Consider the following 21,866-nt stretch of genomic DNA (forward strand, 5'->3'; position numbering starts at 1 on the left):
GTGCCTTTAAAGTACATTTTTATTGTTTTATTAATCTACGTTTAAAAACATGAATTAAATAAACAATTTTAAATGTGTCTATTTATTTATACATTTAAAATGTTTTTATCTATTTATTGTTTTATGGTTTAATTGCAATACATTTAAAAACACGAATTAAATAAACAACTTTAAAAATGTCTATTAATTTGTCCATTTAAAAGTGATTTATTTATATAGATTTTTATGTTTGAATTATTAAATTTATATATTGGTTCTTCATTTCATTTTTAAGTGGCACTCCTGGTCCTCCATAATACCGTAAGTGCACGATTAGAAGCGAAACTAAAAAAAAATGTGCAGCTTGCTTGACCGTGTATTTTCAACGCGCGGCCCACTTGACCGCAGTCACAGACTGCATATTCACGTGTGAAACCGACTGTTTACGATTACGATAAAATTGCCTACTTTCAAAATATAGAATAATTAGGCGAACATACAATATTTAATAGGCCTACCTTAAAGATATTTTGACCACGATACCTACCTTTTTCTTTGTGCAACATAAACATTTAAATGTAAGCTATTTCCTGACTGTCAATATGCCAGAAGAACGCTACAAGTATCCTGCCCATCAGAGGTGTGGACTTCGCCCGCTGCATTCGCGCGCACCTCCCTAAACCAATATTATCTGTCTGCAGTCCCGGACGCGATATTTTTTTTCACAGGATGGTAGGGGAAGACTCATGAATATTCATTAGGGAACTCATCCCTGATTGGTCTTAACCCCAGTGACTGGTAGGTTTAGGGGCGGGGTTAGGGGTAGGTCATCAGACCCCCAGTGACGGGTAGGTTTAGGGGCGGGGTTAGGGGGTAGGTCATCAGACCAATCAGGCATGAGTTCCCTAATGAATATTCATGAGTCTTCCCCTACCATCCTGTGAAAAAAAATATCGCGTCCCGGAGGCTGCATTTTCAGGACCCCACTTCTAGGACCGCATTTCTAGGACCCTAGTTTTTTGTGACAGCGCCACCTACCGAGTCGGAGAACCGCAGTCCCAGGAACGCATTTCCAGGACCCTAGTTTTGGAGGACCGAAAAAAGTGCCACCAAGCCAAGGCAGTATTTCCACCCAGTTTTAACTACATTCGAGTTTTTTTTCTCCAAGTTTTATTACACCCAAATACTACTTTCTTTATTGCAATTAAACCAGGTTCCTAGGAATGTTGAGAAATTATTGGGTCTAAGTAGCATACTATAATAACTCAAGTAAAATAACAAAGGAATCATGTTATAGTCTTTTCAGTCACTAGATGGACCACATTTTCAAGTACAGAGGGAAGACAAGGATGACTCTGGGGGAAGATTTAAGATTGTGTATTTTACAAAATAATATATAACACCTGAACTTGAACACACAACATATTTTACAAAATAATATATAACAACTGAAATTGAACACACAAAATATTTTACAAAATAATATATAACAACTGAACTTGAGAACACACACAAAAACAAATTTGATCATGACGTGAACCACATAGACAAACTACAATGGATGGACAAACACATGGACAACATCATCACTGACTCCTAAGAGAGAGAAAGAGACGTGAATTAAATAAGGAACATTTAGTTGAACATGTTCTACTCTCTAATTTTAAATTTCATATTTAAAAGATCTTAGTTACCACAGAGTAATGATAATGATAAAAATAATGATATCAATCTCCATACCAATTAATTTTCATAATACAATTATTGCATACTGTTCAAATAATTGGGAAAAAAAATGATTTTGATGTTGTGGGAACAAAGGTTCTAGAAACACTCATGTCAATAAAGCCCCTCTGAACTGAGAAAAAAAAATAATAGAGAGAGAGAAAATGGAAAAACAATGAGTAATTAACAAGCTTTCAGAACGAACATGCTACAGTTTATTGTGCTGTAAATAAGTCAACACAGGCTTATCATGCAACAGTTCCGTTAAATGAATGTGCTAACAATTCATTTTCCAGCATTAGAGGCTAATATATGATGGCTATGCATTCAAGACTGTTTAGCAAATCACCAGCACATTAGCAACGTTAACTTTCCAATGAAATGCATCACAATTGTTTTTAAAGTTAAAAATAAAAATTGATTCGCATTTGATACTCACACTCTGAATGTCATCCATCTTCGCTGGTCCTCTAATTCGGTAGGTGGCGTTGTCACTAAAAACCTAGGGTCCTAGAAATGCGGTCCTAGAAGTGGGGTCCTGAAAATGCAGCCTCCGTTTTTGCAGGCAGATGCTACTCCCCTAAACGGACGAGGCATTTATATGATACAGTTAATTCAAGCCGCGCTCCCCGGTGTACTACCTTGTACTATTTCCGTAGTACGGAGCAAAGTCAGTAAGTATTAAAATAATCATGCCTGTTTAATTATCATGCAGGTAATTATGCAAAGTCATCCATGACCTTCAAGAGATGCTTTTATCACAGTTGTTCCAAAATGATAAAATATAGGCTATCATTTTATCATTATATAAAGTATATTTTATTAATTATATTTTTCTATACACAGTTGAAAAATGTGTATAGAATTTTTCAATTTACACAGTTCAACTTACACAGTTGTTGGCTAGATTTCTCTTAATTTGCAGTACTAACATTCATTATAGTCAAAACCATATTTGTGGCACAAAATCATAACAATCAACAGCAATAATGCAACATGCTTAAGTGATATAAGAACTTTGTTTGCACTTCCTATCATTACCTTGAATGAGTAGGCCTATGTAAGATTCTTAAAGAAATACAATGGACACTAATGACTAATCTTAAGATGCCTTATTGTGGTGATCTAGAGATGTAGCCTACATCGATAATAAGTACAAGTTTAAACACAAATATAATATTAAATCGGCTACAAAGGGAGATAAAACTCCACTAGTAGCACTTTATAAGATTGTCCTAAATAGGACCAACATCATCCAGATAGTCGTCTGAAAAGTTGAGCATCTGCTGTAGAGCAGTGAGAATCAGGACGTCACAGTTGAGCTCCAGCTCCAGCTCCTGACTGTAGTTCTTCACCGGTAACACACAAGACACCGGCACTCCCAACCGAGAGCTCACCTCCTGCACCTGCAGACACAAAACAACATGTCATTTACATTTATACATTTAGCAGGCATTGCTATCCAAAGTGACTAAGATGAGCATGAGCAAATTGTCACAAAACCGACAATATTTGAAGGCTATGGAGAGTGACTTTGTGCCTTGATGTGAAGGAACAACAAGTCACTGAGTCCTGAACGAAAAGTCCATGTGATCGGGTGATCATGCCTCACCTTCGTCTTGATGTAAGAAGAGATATAAATATTTTGAAGATCTTCCACCACATCAGGACATGCTTCATCTACTTTTGTCATCAAAACCATTTGGGGAATGCCTGAAAATGTGTAAATAACCATTAGTTAGTCTTGGAACATTTGACATAAGACAAGAATTATGCAACAAACCGCAAGTATGTTAGTCACTAGATTACAATTAATCTTTGATATAACAATTATCTAAAAATGTCTTAACTTACCCAGTGTATTCACTTTTCTGCGTATGGCAGCGAGTTTTTCCTCTAGTTTGCTGGACATGAGGGAGATTTTGGTGGCGTCGATCACGTACACCACACAGTGGATCTTCTCCTGTAGAGATGCAGGTCTGGAAGCCTTTTGCTCTTCCGGTTGAAATGGTGTTGTGGGGTTGAACTGAATCAAGAGGATTTAGAATGAAATAAGCATTGTTATTTATATATACTTCATTCTGGAGAACAGTGCACTTACTTTATAGCGGTCTGCTACGTGACCTTGAAGAATGCTGCTGATGTCATCAATATCCAGTCCTGCACCTGATTGCTCCTCGAGTCCCATGGTGTCACACAACACAAACGGCAAAGGTTTTCCTTCACGACCGTCTTTCACTGGGTATGTGCGAAACTACCAACCAAGAAGAGAAACACATCAAGATCTGAAGTCATCAAGAGCTGTTCCTCGACCTGAAGAGATTTCTGTAGGAAACACTAGAATCCTGTTGAATCTGTACCTGTGTGGTGAGACTAGTTCCTGCAGATCCTGACATGGCTTTACTGGTCATGCGACCCATGAAGACGGAGTTAATGGAGTTGAAGAAACTGGATTTTCCAGCACCTACAGGACCGATCATTAGGATTCTGATCCGACTCACAGACGTCATCATGGGTTTATAATCTCTGATCGATTCCATGAGCTCGTCTCTTTGTCTACAACAGAGATCACAACTTTATTATAACAGTTCTGTATGAAATCAGCAGCAAAATATCACTGAGTGAAAACTTACTTTGCTGTCCACTGAACATTTCTCCATGGCTTCATCTTGGCACTGATCTGAGGATCTTTTTCTGAGGAAGTTTTATTATACAACTTACTTTCACCATAACATTAACAGCAGTACATTTAAAGATACTGGACTCTGAATTTCTATAATTTACTCTACACAACTATGTGTGTGTATATCAAATACAATAAACATTTATATAAAAAAAATTCTGATAGTTGACTTACTCTGTTCCACTTTGTACACCTCACATTCATTCAGATCAGTGTCGTTCCCATACAGTGTGGCAGGATTAAAATTGAATGGATTACCCCTCGCTTCAAATTCACCATATAAACTCTGTACTTGATGATACGTTCCAAATGTAAAAGGATGTCCTTGACGACTCGCTCCAGATGAAAACAGTCTTTTATGACTCGCTCCAAGTAAATTCTGTCCTTGACGACTCGCTCCAAATAAATTCTGTCCTTGATGATACACAGCTGGTTGGTTGTTGTAGCAAAAGTACAACTGTTGGCCGAAGTTGGGTGCTCCAGCGTCATCAAGACGTGCATTATATCCACTGTTAATTTTGATGCACACAGGGATCTTGCCTTGAACATTGAATAGGAAAGCTTCCTCATCTGTTATTTCTCGTCCACTTTGAGTATAATCTACACTAGTGTATCCACCAAAGATGTAGCCTGATCTGTTGTACGCTACAAGTAAAGTGGGACCCTGACGGTCACATCGCTGATGGAAGGCAGAAGCATTATATCCATGAATAGAAGCTTTGTAGAGAAGAGTCAGTTCAACATTCCCCAGCAGGGCACAGAGCAGATTTCTTTGCTCTTCCGTTAAATCAGAAGTGAGGGAGTCCAAGCGTAGACTTCCCAGTGTTTTCATCTTTAAGACAAGACAAAAAAGACATGCCATAGAAATTACTGGTCTTTTATGTATAACATAGATTTCATTTTGTTTTCCTTTTTTTTTTTGATTAATCCTTTTTAGTTTTGTCAATCATTTAGTGCTATCTTTAAGAATACATATTGAAACCAGCATTATTGGGTGAATTGATAATCCTTAAAAAAAATTCTATAGTTGTGGATTCAGTTTTTTACACTCATAGAAATTATCGCACTTTAGTTAACAAAACGGTCAACCCAGACTAACAGTAAACCATTTTTTAATTAATGCACATGTCCACATAAACGAATACATTTCTAACACAAGATGTTTACGTAAACATAATTTTCTAATATGGTATCGCAGATGGAGCTCAGGGTGGAGCCACATGAACAAGCCTTATCATTGTAAGCAGTGTTTGCATAAGCTTTCTGCCGCACTGTCAGAAACTAGACCGTTTAACTAGAAATGAAACTGAAATCGGCTCGACAAAGAATGTCACTGGCAGACAGATGAGAAAGGCATAATATCCAAATCAAAGGTTTATTTAACTAGAGATCCAGCAGATAGCAACACACACTTAACAGTGAAGACACCGGACACTGAACTCAAACAGAACTGAACATATATAGGCTACAGCTGAATGTAATTAGTGTCCGTGACAACAAATGAGTGAGGAAGGCAGGTGATGACAAAACATAAGGAGTCTTAGTGGTGTGAGAGTGTGACAGAATGACTGAATGGACAAAATAATTTTTATTTAATCATTGCAATGTAATAACAGTTTGTTAAAAGTTAAGGTTACACTTTATTTTAAAGCGTCATTGTTACAGTGTAATTATATGTTTAAGTACGGAGTAATATTAAGCAACTACATGTAGGCCTATTTACTTTACGGTTAGGGTAGGATTAGAGGGTTAGTTGCACTAAGGACACTGTACCAAAGTTAAAGAATTATTTAGATCTGAGAAACTACTTTCGTGTTTAAAAACGATAGCATTAATTAGACGTACGTTTTAGATTAGCCTATAGAACATTACAATTTTTGATATTCATGATTTATGACAGGCTATCGTCTATGAGGCTTACCTTTTAGCTGTATCTTTGTGCATCAAACACTGAAATGCTCTTCATACAAGATCATACACCAGCATGAAAAAAAGCATGTAGGCTAGAGCTCCTCCTATAAAACACTAATCTGCCTTTTCCTTTCCTTTCCCCTTTCACTGGCCTGTCCTAGGCTACTTAACATACTGTTAACATACTTAACAACAGCAGACATTATCTTTGGGCAGTAACCACATAGTTTATCTATCTATCTATCTATCTATCTATCTATCTATCTATCTATCTATCTATCTATCTATCTATCTATCTATCTATCTATCTATCTATCTATATTAATTTATTATATAATTTGTATATACAACACTCGTTTTTGCATGCTTTAATGAAATTATGTGTATTCAAATATGCTCTGTCCGAAATAGAAAGAAATAGAAGTAATAAGGCATTCTCTTAAAATGATCTACTGTGCATTAATTAGGTCATCAATTGATTATTGTAGAATAATACATGGCTCAACATCAACCTCACTGCTTACTAGATAGAGGTGATACAAAACCAAGCTCTTAGAATATGTTGTGGAGCTTTTAGATCCTCTCCTGTAGAAATGGGTGAAATGCCACTTGACATTCGTGAAATTCAGCTAAAAATTGTATATTTGTTATTGTGTTAAAGGTCATTTTACAAATCAGCCAGTCAAAAAAATATTGGGAAATTGCTGGGAATATGAGAAGATCTGAATAGCTTTGGCTGGACAGTAGGCAAGCAGGCTCAACAAATAGGCATCAGTAATATCAACATTAGCCCCACAGCGGCTCTGCCGGTCTATCCACCTTGGCTCTTCTCTATGCCAACAGTTGATCTGCAAAAACTTTAAAAGCAAATAAATGAAAAACAGAAATATGTTCCAAAAGAGATAATAGTGCAGCAGTATTTAAATACTGAATACTTAAATTTTTTGCAAATTATACAGATGGAATAGAACATGGGTGTACAGCCGCTCCAATGTATATTCCTCATATAAATCTGCAAAAGGACTTCTAACAAAATCGGTATATCGCAAATGGATGGTCACTATTCAGATAGCCTTACAGTGGGTAGAAGAAATCCAAACTACAACATAGTAGCCTAATCTGTTCAGATTAAAATTCTGCATTTACAAGTATATTGAATGGAAAATCAGAAACTAGGCTAGATATATCAATAGAAGTACTACAAAGTTTGTATAGAATCTGCCAAATGAGAATTAGAGTAGAATTTTTATTAGTGCCGATGTTGTGCCGAATTTCGACCCCCTGCCAAATTATTAACCCCCTCGTTGAAGTCAGAACCTGATTGCCTAACCCCAGCCCTAATCCTAACCCCTCCCCCACAACTAATCCTAAACCTACCAATGCTAGGGGGGTAATAATTTGGCGGGGGTCAACATTTGGCACAACACCTGTTCATGTTGGAGTGACGGAAAACCCCCAAGGGACGCTTCAGTTTCCGGCTGATGGATTACCCCCTTGGAAAGGATGTACACATAAATGGATCCTTAGCGGCCTATCCTACCCCATAAGTCATTGCGCTCCGGTGACGACAGCATTTTTATTAAGAAAAATGACGGACGACTGTTTTTGTCGCTTAGCAACTGTGACAGCTACCGATGACGAGCGGGAGTAACATTTGAACAGCACTTTTTTATATTCAACTTTTTCTTTTATATTCAACGGTTGTGCAATCCGTCCCCTCAGTTTATAAACTGTACTCACGAATTCTTAAACTGTTCCCTCGGTTTAACAAATCGTGCCCACGTTTTAATAAACAGTACCCACAAGTTCCTGATCCGCGCTCTCAGATTTGTATACCGTGCCTTCAGTTTTCGCAATCTGTGCCCACGCTTTCGCAATCCGTTCCAACGGGTTTGTAAACTGTACTCACGGTATTGTGGCCCCTCCCCCAGTCTGTGCCGGATGATTCAACCAGGCCACCTGTTTAGGTGCGGGATGCATTGCATTGTGTTTAAACTTCATTTTTTTAAATGGATCATTTCTTGAATTTTCTATAAAACGACATTTACTTGTATCTTCAAAGTCAATTTTTTGGGGGGAGGAAAAAGCTCAATATAATAGAATAAGCAAAAAAAGACTTCACATATAAAAAAGAAATATAACACAGGCAAGGTTAGGTTATATAAAAAATAAATTCATAAATTATTTTATGATTAACATATCACTGTCTTCAGTGAACTGAATCATTATTATTATTACATTTAGGCTACATATTTAGAAGACGCTTTTATCCAAAAAAGGAACAAAGCAATTCGTCAAATGTCAGTCATAATACAGGTTAGACAATAATAATACAGGGCTAAGATTATCAGAAATAAATACGATTTTGACTCATATCCAAGTGTTTGTGTGGATTGTAGAGTGCGCTTGCTGCATGGCACAGAGGCGCCGGCTTAAACATTTGCATTTTCCTATCAACAGTGGAAACAACTTAAAATACTGTATAATTTCTGGTCATACAGAAAAGAATAATACATCATTCGCAACTACTTTTATTTGTGTAAACTCACAATAACAAGAAAACGTTGTGCTTTTGTAAAATAAAAGAAAACAATCAGGCGCACTTTCATGATCTCCGGAGTTCATAAATGAACTGAAACAAAATATAGTCTACCTATATAAAGCTTGAAATGTCCACTTTTAAACAAACAAATTCGAATCGAAAGCAAATACCGTCTGATTATGTAATCCGAATGAAAGGTGCATCTCTCTCTAAAGGCACATCCACTTTACAGTGGAGATGTGTGGAGATATGTTTGCAGCCGACACTAATTTAGAAAACACTTGTTTATTAATAATTTCATTTTTGTTTAAACTTCATTTTTTAAATGGATAATTTCTTGAATTTTCTAAAAAAAAAAAAAAAAACATTTAGGCTTCTTGTATCTTTTAAGTCCATTTTTTTGGGAGGACAAAGCTCAGTATAATAGAATAAGCAAAAAAAAGACTTCACATATAAAAAAGAAATATAAGTAAATTATAAATATACAAACACAAGGTTAGGTTATATAAAAATAAAACATTCATAAACATTCATTCATAAAACATTCATAGTTCTGCAGGTGACAAACGATGGGAATAAAACGCGCAAGGTGCATCTTATCGTCCGCAAGGGAGCGCTGGGAAAGTACCGCACCGACCCCCACCTCTGACGCGTCGACCTCCACAACAAACTGACGTGAGGGATCAGGCGTCACCAGAATGGGAGCTGAAACAAAGCGACTTTTTAGATTAGAAAATGCAGCTTCAGCTGCACCAGACCACCTGAACGTCACCCTGGAGGAGGTCAAGGCAGTCAAAAGGGGCGACCAGCTGGCTGAAATTATGAATGAAACGTCGGTAGAAATTGGCAAAACCCAGAAACCTCTGCAGGGTCTTGCGAGAATCTGGGGTTGGCCAATCAACCACAGCCTGAATCTTTTCGGGGTCCATGCAAACCCCCTCGGCTGACATGATGAACCCCAAAAAAGGAATAGACTGCATGAAAAACGCATTTCTCCACCTTGACAAAAAGCCCATTCTCAAGCAGCCTCTGAAGCACTCGTCTGACATGCTGGACGTGCTCCTGGAGAGACGAAGAAAAAATCAATATGTCATCCAGGTAAACATAAATGAACTGATCGACCATGTCTCTCAGCACGTCATTGACGAGTGCCCGGAAGACCGCGGGAGCATTGGACAGCCCAAACGGCATGACCAGATATTCAAAATGCCCTCTGGGGCTATTAAATGCAGTCTTCCACTCATCTCCCTTCCTGATGCGTACCAAATGATAAGCGTTACGGAGATCCAACTTTGTTGAAAAGGAAGCCCCCTGCAACCGATAGAAAGCTGAAGAAATCAGCGGCAAAGGATTTAAGTATTCTTTGTCGTGATTTTTATTCAACACCCGATAGTCGATGCAAGGTCGCAGATAACCATCCTTCTTACCCACAAATAAGAAACCCGCACCAGCAGGGGAGGAAGAAGGGCGGATGATCTTGGCTGCAAGAGAATCAGAAATATATTTCTCCATAGCCTCCCTTTCTGGAACAGAAAGCGAATATACCCTGCCCTTAGGCAAAGAAGTACCTGGCAATAGATCTATAGCACAGTCATAAGGACGATGCAGAGGAAGAGAAGTAGCTTGAGACTTACTAAACACCTCCTTCAGGTCCAGCTACTCTTTGGGCATGTTAGACAGGTCTACAGATTCCTCCTGCAACACAGAACAAGAGACAGATGAACAAGCAGACACCAAACAAGACGCATGACAATAACTGCTCCAGGAATAAATAGTGTTCTGTTGCCAGTTAATGTGAGGATTATGACGAGACAACCAAGGGTGACCAAGAACCACAGGGGTCAGCGGAGAATCAATCAATAGGAGTTTGATTTCTTTAGAGTGGTTACCGAACGTGATGAAATGGATAGGGCCAGTAAACCGGGTGATTGAAGGCATAGCTTGACGGCTGAGTGCATGGACGGCTATGGTAGAGGAAAGCATGACCACAGGAATATTGAGCTGTGAAATGGACAGACAGAGTCCATTGTTTCTTAGACGATCCCTCTCCTCCCTGGTCAGCCGGGTTCTGCCCACCTACATGGGTTCTGGATTTTGAGTGGGGCTGGAACACTGGAAAAATCCACTTCAGAAAAAGGAGATTGACGTGTGCGCTGATCACGGTGCCGCAGACGACTGTCCTCACAAATCGCCAGCTCGATCAAACCATCTAGATTAGTAGGCAAGTCCAAACCCAATATCTCCCTTTGGATACGGTCAGCCAACCCATGCAGGAAATTATCCCACTGAGCCTCCTCGTTCCATTTGGTTTCCGCCGCCAGAGTGCGAAAATCAATAGAGGAATCGGCCACTGACCGATTGCCCTGTTGTAAATCCGCCAGCTCCCGGGCAGCCTCTCGACCTGAAACTGCTCTAACAAACACCCTTTTCAGTTCGTCGGCGAAGGACTGGAACAAGTCGCAGCAAGGATGTTTATTAACCCACACCGCCGTTCCCCAACGAGCAGTACGTTCCGTTAACAAGGTGATCTTCAGCACCACCTTAGATCGCTCCGTACACAAAAGCTTGACATAATTGAGGCTCACCGGCATAAGGAGCAGGAGGTGGAAGACGGGGCTCAACTCGAAGATCCATCCGTTCAGTGGGAAGGGAAACAGACGGTGGGGTTGGCACAGTGGGTGCTCCGGCTGTCTCAGTTCCAAGCTGCCGGAGCTGGGTAGTTACCTCAGACACCTGTGCCACCAAAGCTTGCACCGCACGACCCGTTGCCATTATCTGTTCCTCCTGTTGCACCATACGAGCATTGTTGTTCGTTAGAAAATTTCTCCTCTGACTTTCACTTGCTGAATCCATCCTGGTCAGTTCGTTATGTCAGGTTACAAAACACGAGATTCACTTGCAAGTGCACAAAAACATTTAATGGAAGATAAGTGAACAGATACAAAGAGAGTCTAGAGTGTTGTGGGTGCAAATGGAATATCCTTGGTAGCACAGGGACTACAATGGGCAGTGATGATGAATATGTACATTTCCTGAAGAAAATGTGAGTGGTGCTTACAGTGGAAAAACTCACCACTCGGTTGCTAGAGTGTGGTACATGATTGCATACGAGCCAACAAACATGTCTGCACGATGTTCTGGTGCTGAGATATGGCTTATTCATGTTGTTCAGTTAGTTGCTAGGGCGTTGCTAGAGTTTTCTGGGTGGTTGCTAGGCGGTTGCTAGGGTGTTCTGGGTGGTTGCTATGGTGTTCTAGTTAGTTGCTTGGGTATTCTGGGTGGTTGCTAGGGTGTTGCTAGGCGGTTGCTAGGGTATTCTGAGTGGTTGCTAGGGTGTTCTGGGTGGTTGCTAGGCGGTTGCTTGGGTGTTCGGGGTGTCCTTTATCCTGGATTACAAATGAGAAAAAATACCTGTAAGAATTTTTAAAGAATTAATTTAAAATTTGAATATCAAACTCGGTCAAAACAACTGCAACATGTTCCTCTGGGGGGCAGTAGTACAGCACACTCTTTATGAGGAGGCGTTGCAAGATTTCTCCCAATAGTTGCTTTCCAGGGACGTGCACAGGAATTATGAGGGGCAGTTGCTCTGACCTGAAAAAAGGGCTTCCTGTACATTCAGTTGTGCTTCTTGCTCGTATTCAGTTCTGATGGTAGTGTAGGATTACAAATTTTATTTTAAATGTATAATTGAGCTTCCAATACAATAGCATAGAAACTGAGAAAGTTTATTAGTGTGAATTTTGTATCTAAGGTAAATGATGTCACAAACCTGCCTGTTCCTGTCTGTCCAGCTCTCTATTGTAAGTTAAATTGGTCAGAGCACTGAGACTATCACCTTTTGTCTTTATGCACTGCCTGGCCATTAAGATAATGTGAAGGTATCGGTGAAGAGTCTGGCTGATTGGATTAGGATATTTACATTACACTGTTATGCTGATTGGATTAGGATTGGTAACACTCTCAGTCTAGGGCACATCCTTAACCCAGATGCCTCATTTGCATGCTTTTGTTTCCACCTTTATGTAACTCCTCCTCCTGAAAGGGTATATGAACTAAATGTATACTGCCTTAGTTAGACTTGATTGAGATGACTACAGCGACGAAATAAAGAACTTATACCTCAACAATCTCCTGGTCTGCAACTCTATCTTTTCTACACTTGAGAAGAAGAAGTTCACAACAGATGGTGCCCTGTGACCCGGATGGAGAAACTGAAACTCAACAAAGAATGAACTTTTGAAACTTCAAAGCTCAAAGATCTCAACAAAGATCTGACTTTCCAGTTCCAGACTGAATCTTTTGAATCCAGAAAGATCTCAACAAAGCTGCCTGAGTTCGCGAACTGAATCTCAACAAAGATCTCAACAAAGCTGACTGTGTTCCAGAACTGAATCTCAACAAAGATCTCAACAAAGCTAACTGAGTTCCAGAACCAAGCTCAACAAAGATCTCTGACTGAGTTTCCAGACGGAATTTTTTCCATACAACAATAATTTGGTGAGTTTCACTCCATTCAAAGAACCGTTGAAAAACCAGTAAAAATTATCCTCTGTGCCGTCAGAGAAAGAGTTATCAGACAGCTGTAGTGTTTGATTACCCAAAGTTATCCTTTAGAAGTTGTCTTTTAAAGATGAAAATATATCCTCTGTTCAGGCAGGGACGTTTTTAACATCACATGTTAAAAAGATATCCTCTGTGTCAGGCAGGGAAGATTAGTATTATTTTGCTAATTATTTGTTTTGTTGTTTGTTACCTTGTGGTGTTACCCTCTAAAAAATTTCTTTTAGAGAAGAGAGTTTGATCCTCTGAATAGTCAGGGAAGTTGTTGGTATCCTCTGTGCAGACAGGGAAGATTTTAGCATTCAAGTTAAAATATTGTTAGCCTCTGTGCAAGCAGAGAAGAGGTAGTCTTACAGGCTATTTATTTTGGTTACCCTTTTAAAAGTTTTTTCTTTTAGAGAGGAAAGTTTGATCCTCTGTTTCAGGCAGGGAAGAGTTAGCAATACATGCTAGTAATTTTGTTTTATCCTCTAAAAAGTTAGGAAGGTGAAAGATCCTTTCCGTTTCTTTCAGGGAAGATTAGCGTAACGTGCTAATATTTTGTGTTTCATCCTCTGTTTCTGGCAGGGAAGTTAAATGTGATGTGTTGGTAACAAGGAAGGTTTATCAACAGTTTGATCTGTGACATAAGTGTAGACTCTTTTGATCAGAGAAGTTTTAGTGTTTTTGATTGTGTGATAAAGAAATCCACAAAATGGTTAGAACGAATGCTAGGCTGGTTCCAACAACTGAAAAATTTGGTCTTGCGACTCCTTTGTGGTCAGATAGTGAATTTAAAACACTGTTAGGAGAACAAATGAACCTAATAGTCACTGAGAAAGTTAGAAAAGAACTAACGCAGAAATATGAGATTCATCCAGACAAAACTTGGTCGGTAGATGAGTGTAAAAAAGTACTAGGAGCAAGTATTCGCAAGAACAATGTGAAAAGGCATAATATGTTGCCATAGAGAATTTGGTTTAGCACTAGCTACAGAACAGTCTAAACGCAACTCAGAGCTAGAGAAACAGATTAATGAGCTCCGGGCTAAAGTTTCCTCTTTAACCAAGAAATTGAACCGCAACAAAGATGCAGAAAAAACTGATGGGGAAGAAGTAAGTCAGCCTGATAACATTTACCCTGATTTACGAACGTTCTTTGAAACAGATGTAGCCGTCCAATCAGTCACTGATAAGCCTGTTAATTCAGTTTATGTGTGTGGAGCTAGAAAAAAAACACAGGGAATTGAGGAAAATGAAAGTGTTTCTACCCACCCTTCTGTAGTCCGAATACAAACTGTCGCAAAAGCCCTTGGACCTAAGGATATAGAACGACTCTCTGAGAGTTTACCCTCACCACGTAAACAGTTTTCTGAATTTAGAAGGGCATTCATAGGCAAAATTCGTCTATATGACATGTCGTTAACAGAAGTCACACAGTTAATGTCACAAATTTTAACTGATTCTGAATTCAACAGTTTTGAATCTGCAGTGACTTCTGAACTACAACATGCCAGTAGAGGCGATATGAGAGAAGGTGTTTTGAAAATCCTAAAGACTATCTTAGGACCCAAAATAGACTGGTCTAGAGTTACTAGCTGTGTACAAAAGAAAGAAGAAACGGTAAATGAATATACTGAACGGTTTTGTCAGTCAGCCATAACTTACAGTGGAATAGTGGATGATTCCGAAAGTGTGCTCGATGACAAAGGACCACTAATTCGTATCTGGTCAGATGGCCTTGTAGCCGAATACAGAAGAGCTTTGCCATTCCTAGATCTAACTTGGTCTAACAGAACTCTCAGAAGTAACGTTGACAGGTTAGCTGCATGGGAAAGAGATGCTGATGTTAAAACCAAAGTGAGAGTAGCAGCAGCAGCTACATTTAGCACAGCAAAACAAGAAAACAGGTGGTCTAAAAAAGAAGGGAGCTGCCACTATTGTGGAAGATTAGGACATTGGGAGAAAGAGTGTAGGAAGAAATTGCAAGATACAAAAAGAAATGCTATGCATAATTCTGCTCCTTCTCAGCCTGCTTACAACCCGGAAGCAGTTCCGCAAGTGTCCACTGAAACTTTAGGACAGCTTGTTCAGGCTCTTTTAAGAGCACAAAAAGACCAGGAAAAAAACTAATTGTTGGGGCTGTGAGTAGCTACCTTACCCTTGTAATACATCATAATGACACAAGAATTTTTGTGAAAGGTAGCATACAAGAGAAAGAAATTGATTTTTTGCTTGATACAGGTGCAGAAATTACCATAATTCCTACAAAATTGGCTAAAGGTTTAGACATTCCGTACAAGAAAACCAAATTTTCTTTAACTGGCGTAATAGGTGAAGATTCCGATTTGTATGAAACCCCGCCCATAGATGTACAATTTGGCCCAAAAACTCTGACTACAAAATTGTTATGTGCTCCATTAAATACAGGTGCAATTTTAGGCATGGATCTCCTGAGACAAATACATCTAACTTTAGACGTGTCCTCAGAATCTGCTAGCATTCAAATTTCCTCAGCACAAGTTTCTACCAATAATGTAATCCCTCCAGAGTATGCTTTCTTACAGAATCATCCAATTTGGGCTAAAGACAAGGATGATTGTGGTTTGTTGACAGGTGTAGAACCAATAAAATTGACGGGGACTCCACCTCCGGTCACCAAACAATATCCGATCAATAAGGAAGCTATACAGGGGATCAAACCTATTGTAGAAAAGTTGCTGACGCAAGGAGTGCTAGTTAAAACCAACAGTCCCTGTAACTCACCCATTTGGCCCATCAAGAAATCCAATGGGACATGGAGACTTACAATAGACTACAGAGTAGCCAATAAAAATATTGATAAAATCACCCCTCTAGTGGCAGATCCTTCCACAATTTGTAATGGCATACCATTAGAGAGTAAGATTTTTTCAGTAATTGATATGTCTAATGGATTCTTTTCTGTACCGTTGCACTCTGACAGCCAGCCATGGTTAGCTTTCACAGTTGACTATGAGCAATACCAGTGGACACGTTTGCCACAGGGATTTCAAAACTCCCCAACCATATACCATCAGGCTGTCAGACGTGATTTGTGTGACCCAGAATGTCCGGTAAAACAGTCCACTATGATCCAATATGTCGATGATATTTTGATTTCCTCAACAGATCACGAGGTACATCAAACTGAATTGGCATCATTGTTGGACTATTTGCATAAGAAAGGACACAAATGCAGCTTTCACAAAGCTCAAATTGCTAAAAAGCAAGTCACATTTCTGGGTCAAACAATTGGTGCAGGAAATAGATCCATTACACAGGATCGAGCGGCTTCAGTCAAAGCCATACCCCCGCCTACTACCATTAAAACACTCCGATCATTTTTAGGAACAGCAGGTTACTGTAGACCTTGGATTGAAGACTATGCCTCAATTGCACAGCCGCTCTATGACTTGTTGAAAGGCCATGGTAAAGATTCTGATACTGTTTGTATGGAAGAATGTCACCTCAAAGCGTTCAATGATTTGAAGAGAGCACTATGTCAAGCACCAGCATTAGGAATTGCCCAAACTGATAGACCATTTGTGCTTTATGTCCATGAACATTTAAGCTTCATGACTGCATGTCTAATGCAAGATCATGGGGGCAGTTTACGCCCAATTCATTACTATTCTGGTAAACTTGACATAGTAGCTCAAGGTATGGGCCCATGCCTCAGAGCAGTACAGGCAGTGCATCTAGCGCTTCAGGCTTCATCAGGAATGGTGTTAGGACAGTCTGTAAACGTAAGATGTCCGCACGCAGTGTCCGCATTAATGAATCAAGCAAAAGTCACTTCTGTCACTTCCTCTCGCTGGGGAAATTGGTTAGCAACTCTCACAGCCCCGAATATTGTCTTACAGCGTGCACCTGTCACGAATCCGTCCTCATGTATGATGTCTGCTATGACTGAAGTTTTGTTAGAGGATGAAGGAGAAATGACACACGATTGTGTTACGCTTACATATACACCTATGAGTGAAATAAAAGAAACTCCCACAGAGAATTCAGAATTTGAGTTGTTTGTTGACGGTTCAGCTCAAGTAATTGAAGGTAACAGACGAGCAGGTTATGCAGTAACGTCCACCACGGAAGTGTTAGCTTCAGGACGTCTTCCAGATCATTTTTCAGCTCAAGCTGCAGAACTAGTAGCCCTAACAAGAGCATGCACGCTAGCTTCAGGATCAGTTGCTAATATCTACACAGATTCCAGATATGCTTTTGGGGTAATTCATGATTTTGGTGTCATTTGGCAAACCAGACAGTTTCTAACTTCTGCTGGATCCCCCATTAAGCATGCTGAATTAGTGAAAGATCTAATGTTTTCCATGAAACTTCCAAAGAAATTAGCAGTGATCAAAGTGAAAGCACATCTCACAACTAATACTACGGAAGCTAAAGGTAATGCTCTTGCTGATATGGCAGCTAAACAGGCTTGTTTCTATGCAACTGTACAAGTGTGTTCAGGTAGTGCAGCACAGAAGACAATTATGCCTCCTGAATCAATAATTGATCTGTACAAAGACGTTCCTCTGTATGAAGCATGGACATGGTTAGACAAAGGAGCCACAGTGGATTCATCTGGTTGCTGGACCAAAGGGGGAAAGTATGTCGCTCCCGAATCACTGCTGCCATATTTGGCTCAACAAATACACAGTTTAGGTCACAGTGGTCCAGCAACGATGAATCACAGGTTCTCAAATCAGTGGTGGAATCCAAAATTCAGAAATGTAGCCACAGAAACAGCCAAGAGGTGTGTTACATGTCAGAAAAATAATGATATACCAGCAGCCACTACACCAGCAGCACATACCCCAGCTCCACCAGGACCATTTCGTCCCCTGCAAGTTGATTACATATCATTGCCTCGTTGTAAGGGAAAAACTGATGTTTTGGTAGTAATAGACAAGTTCTCAAGATGGGTAGAAGCTTATCCAACAGGGCGTGCTACAGCTGCACATACTGCTAAATGTCTTGTCACTGATTTCATTCCCAGATGGGGATTACCAGATTGGATTGACTCAGATCAAGGTACACACTTCACAGGACAGGTAGTCAAGGAAGTGTCTAGAATGTTGCAGATTAAGTGGAACCTCCACTGCCCCTATAGGCCACAAGCATCAGGACAGGTTGAACGTGCAAACAGAACAATCAAAATCAGGCTAAGCAAAATGCATCAGGAAGGAGTACCATGGGTAGAAGCGTTGCCAGCAGTACTGTGTAGTATGAGAGCATCACCTAACAGAACAGTAGGACTGAGCCCTCATGAGATTATTACTGGACGCCCCATGCAGATGCCAGGTGTGATTGATCTTAGAAATGCTGATGTACACATTACCTCAGATGCCCTGATTGCTTACTGTGAAAACCTAACAAAGGCGGTACAGAGTGCCAGAGGGAGAGTTGAGTCATGTTGGCAGACTTCACCAGAAGGGGGACACACAATCATCCCAGGTCAATGGGTCATGATAAAGTCATTCAGAAATAAGCCATTAGAACCAAAGTGGCATGGGCCACATCAAGTGATGTTGATTACAGCCGCTGCAGTATTGTGTCAGGGAAGGAAAACCTGGACTCATTGTACACACTGTAAGGTTGTTCCCCCACCAACAGGGATAGGTTAGGACACAGAACCAGTGAGGAGCCCCGGGAAGAACCGAATGCAATAGGCTTCGGGGGTTAACCCTGGGGTGAAGACTTCCCTCATAGGCCCTATCCTAGTCCATCCTTACCTCACTGTTCTTTAGGTGTCAAAGGAATTAAGAAATAGGGAGAGATGGAACGACAATAGCAGACCCAGAAAAAGTTTACAACCCTAGTGTTTGAACAAATACTGCTCTACTGCTTAGCAGACTCGGAAGTTTACAACCCTAGTGTTTGAACAAATACTGCTCTCCTGTCTTTTGTTTTCTTTCTTACTCTGTGCAGATACCACTGATGACTTCCCGAGACCCATACGCACTGACCTCGTCATCTGCGTATGAAGCCACAAGAAAACCTCAAGAAACAACTTGACCCTCTTCCGAGCCAACTATCACAAAAGGATAAAGAAAAGAAAAAGAAAAAAATACACAACGCAGAGACTCACATACGAAACCTTCAGTCATCCATCAACATGATCAAGATTGTCGTACCAGTAACATCACAGACACTCTCGCTTCGCACAAGATAATGATCTTACAGAACAGAGTGGCCTTAGATTACATTCTAGCAACGGAAGGAGCCTGCACCATCATCGGACCTGAGTGCTGCACCGGGTTTTAATGGATCCAACAGAGAACTTGAACAAAATCCAACAAGACATTCTTGATCTTTCAGCAAAATTACACCAGATGACTGAAGTAAATTTTTCATGGTTCGGAAACTTGATTGGGAAACCCTGGCTGTGGATAAAGGAAATAGCAATTCTGCTGTTATTTCTTCTAATAGCGTACTATCTATGCGTCCACAGTATCAAGTGTTTCATTCAACAAATGACTCACGCCCCTCACAAAGAAATGACAGTTCCAAACAGAAAAGACTATTACCCTTAAGAACTTCACGGACCCTAAATTTGCATGTTTGTTTCTGTGTCAGCATGCAATTGCAGAAAAGCAAACATAGAACACGCATTATGTGCCTGTAACGATCACAAGTTACAAGAATGAACTTTTAAGTCTTTAAATTTGTATTTTGTGAGAGTTATTTAGAACTCTCAAAGGGGGAACTGTAGGATTACAAATTTTATTTTAAATGTATAATTGAGCTTCCAATACAATAGCATAGAAACTGAGAAAGTTTATTAGTGTGAATTTTGTATCTAAGGTAAATGATGTCACAAACCTGCCTGTTCCTGTCTGTCCAGCTCTCTATTGTAAGTTAAATTGGTCAGAGCACTGAGACTATCACCTTTTGTCTTTATGCACTGCCTGGCCATTAAGATAATGTGAAGGTATCGGTGAAGAGTCTGGCTGATTGGATTAGGATATTTACATTACACTGTTATGCTGATTGGATTAGGATTGGTAACACTCTCAGTCTAGGGCACATCCTTAACCCAGATGCCTCATTTGCATGCTTTTGTTTCCACCTTTATGTAACTCCTCCTCCTGAAAGGGTATATGAACTAAATGTATACTGCCTTAGTTAGACTTGATTGAGATGACTACAGCGACGAAATAAAGAACTTATACCTCAACAATCTCCTGGTCTGCAACTCTATCTTTTCTACACTTGAGAAGAAGAAGTTCACAACAGTAGGCTACGGGCAACTACGCATGATTTGAGGTATGATTGCGTAAAGGGAACAGGAATTCCGGTAGGGAACAGAATCGACTGCTAAACCCAGGGCCGATCCTGAACTAAGGACCTAAGCAAAAGGGGCCCTCTACCTGACCTGTGACGCCGTGAGCTATGTAAACCATTTGCCATTGCCACACAATCACACCTGACACTTCAGTGCTCCCAATACAATTCTCCCTCCTTGAAACAAAACAGTCAAAGAATAAGTACAACAATATAGAACAGAATGAGGTTCAAACAAACAATATTTTTTGAATAGAGTATTTTCTATAGAATGTTGACATAAGTGAATATTAACGTAAACATAAATAAGAAGAAAATAATAAATTATAACCCTGAGCTTTGGCTTTTGGGATTAACTTTGGTTCTCTCTACAGCCTGGGTATTTTCGGCATCAGTATGATTTTTATTTATTTATTATTATGCATGTTGAAGCAATTCTTGATTTATGGTTATTATTTACTGAGGGATGTGCATCCATATTGACCAGTATGTCCAGCTAATCAACATTTTAAATTCAATATAGCCTATAAATCAATAGTCAATCAATGTCAAATTGTCAATACATTGCTTTCTATCTTGCATAATTAGTGCAGTTGTTTAGAGTTTTTAACTACACTGAGACTAGATCATCAGTTTCTTGTTTTATAAATGTGACTTTGATTGGGAGTGCCATCATTCACGTGCATGTATTGTACAGTATGTCTGGTCTCCACATATTTCTGCTTGAAAAATGCGAGTTTCATTTCGTGCACGCGCATATGAACGCACGATAACACACGCGACGCGGTTATGTTTTCCGAGCTGCAGTAAACAAACACCGTTGCACTTTGTCGTTTATCAAAAACAAACGTAATACATTTTTTTATTTTACTCTCACTTTTGTCAGGCACAAAGTGATGCAAGAGATGCACTGCCTGCCCAGCTAGGTTAGCAAGACCGAAAAACATCAAACTTTGCTGACATCAAACTTAGAGAGGAGAGAAGTTTACCTGATTGTTGTTCCCGCAATTCACTCTCATGGGTTTTTTCTTCTACATCTTTTCGTGACCAGAAGGATAGTTTCGCTTCATTTTGTCATGGATGTTGTACACATTAATTGACACGCTATGACACGAGATGGAGGCGGGGCCTTAAGTAATTTGTGGGGTCTTACGCACGTGCAGCGCTGCAGCCACGTAAA

The 21,866-nt window shown here is 39.8% G+C and overlaps 1 protein-coding gene across 1 annotated transcript; it reads right to left on the bottom strand.

The window, feature by feature from the left end:
• Nucleotides 1–1,340: 1,340 nt before the first annotated feature.
• On the bottom strand, nt 1,341–6,457 carry LOC143735962 (interferon-induced protein 44-like). The gene is made up of 9 exons (XM_077226390.1): nt 6,309–6,457; nt 4,562–5,219; nt 4,338–4,398; nt 4,065–4,260; nt 3,806–3,958; nt 3,559–3,730; nt 3,317–3,417; nt 2,144–3,110; nt 1,341–1,575 (listed from the first exon to the last, which is right to left on the bottom strand). The coding sequence occupies exons 2-8, from the start codon at nt 5,217–5,219 to the stop codon at nt 2,940–2,942; spliced, it is 1,512 nt and encodes a 503-aa protein (XP_077082505.1). The 5' UTR covers nt 6,309–6,457; the 3' UTR covers nt 1,341–1,575; nt 2,144–2,939.
• Between the last annotated feature and the right edge of the window lie 15,409 nt (nt 6,458–21,866).

Source organism: Siphateles boraxobius, unplaced genomic scaffold (assembly GCF_051911475.1).
Source record: "Siphateles boraxobius isolate OS27281-9 unplaced genomic scaffold, OSU_SipBor_1 13, whole genome shotgun sequence".
In the NCBI taxonomy this organism is placed as follows: domain Eukaryota; kingdom Metazoa; phylum Chordata; class Actinopteri; order Cypriniformes; family Leuciscidae; genus Siphateles; species Siphateles boraxobius.

What these genes read in the sequence shown, in the direction of transcription:
- LOC143735962 (XM_077226390.1), bottom strand. Translation starts at nt 5,219, where the DNA reads ATGAAAACACTGGGAAGTCTACGCTTGGACTCCCTCACTTCTGATTTA. An exon ending in GAACTAGTCTCACCACACAG is followed by an intron (nt 3,959 to 4,064) that starts GTACAGATTCAA and finishes CTTGGTTGGTAG; the next exon opens with TTTCGCACATACCCAGTGAA. An exon ending in CTTCTTACATCAAGACGAAG is followed by an intron (nt 3,111 to 3,316) that starts GTGAGGCATGAT and finishes TTGTGTCTGCAG; the next exon opens with GTGCAGGAGGTGAGCTCTCG.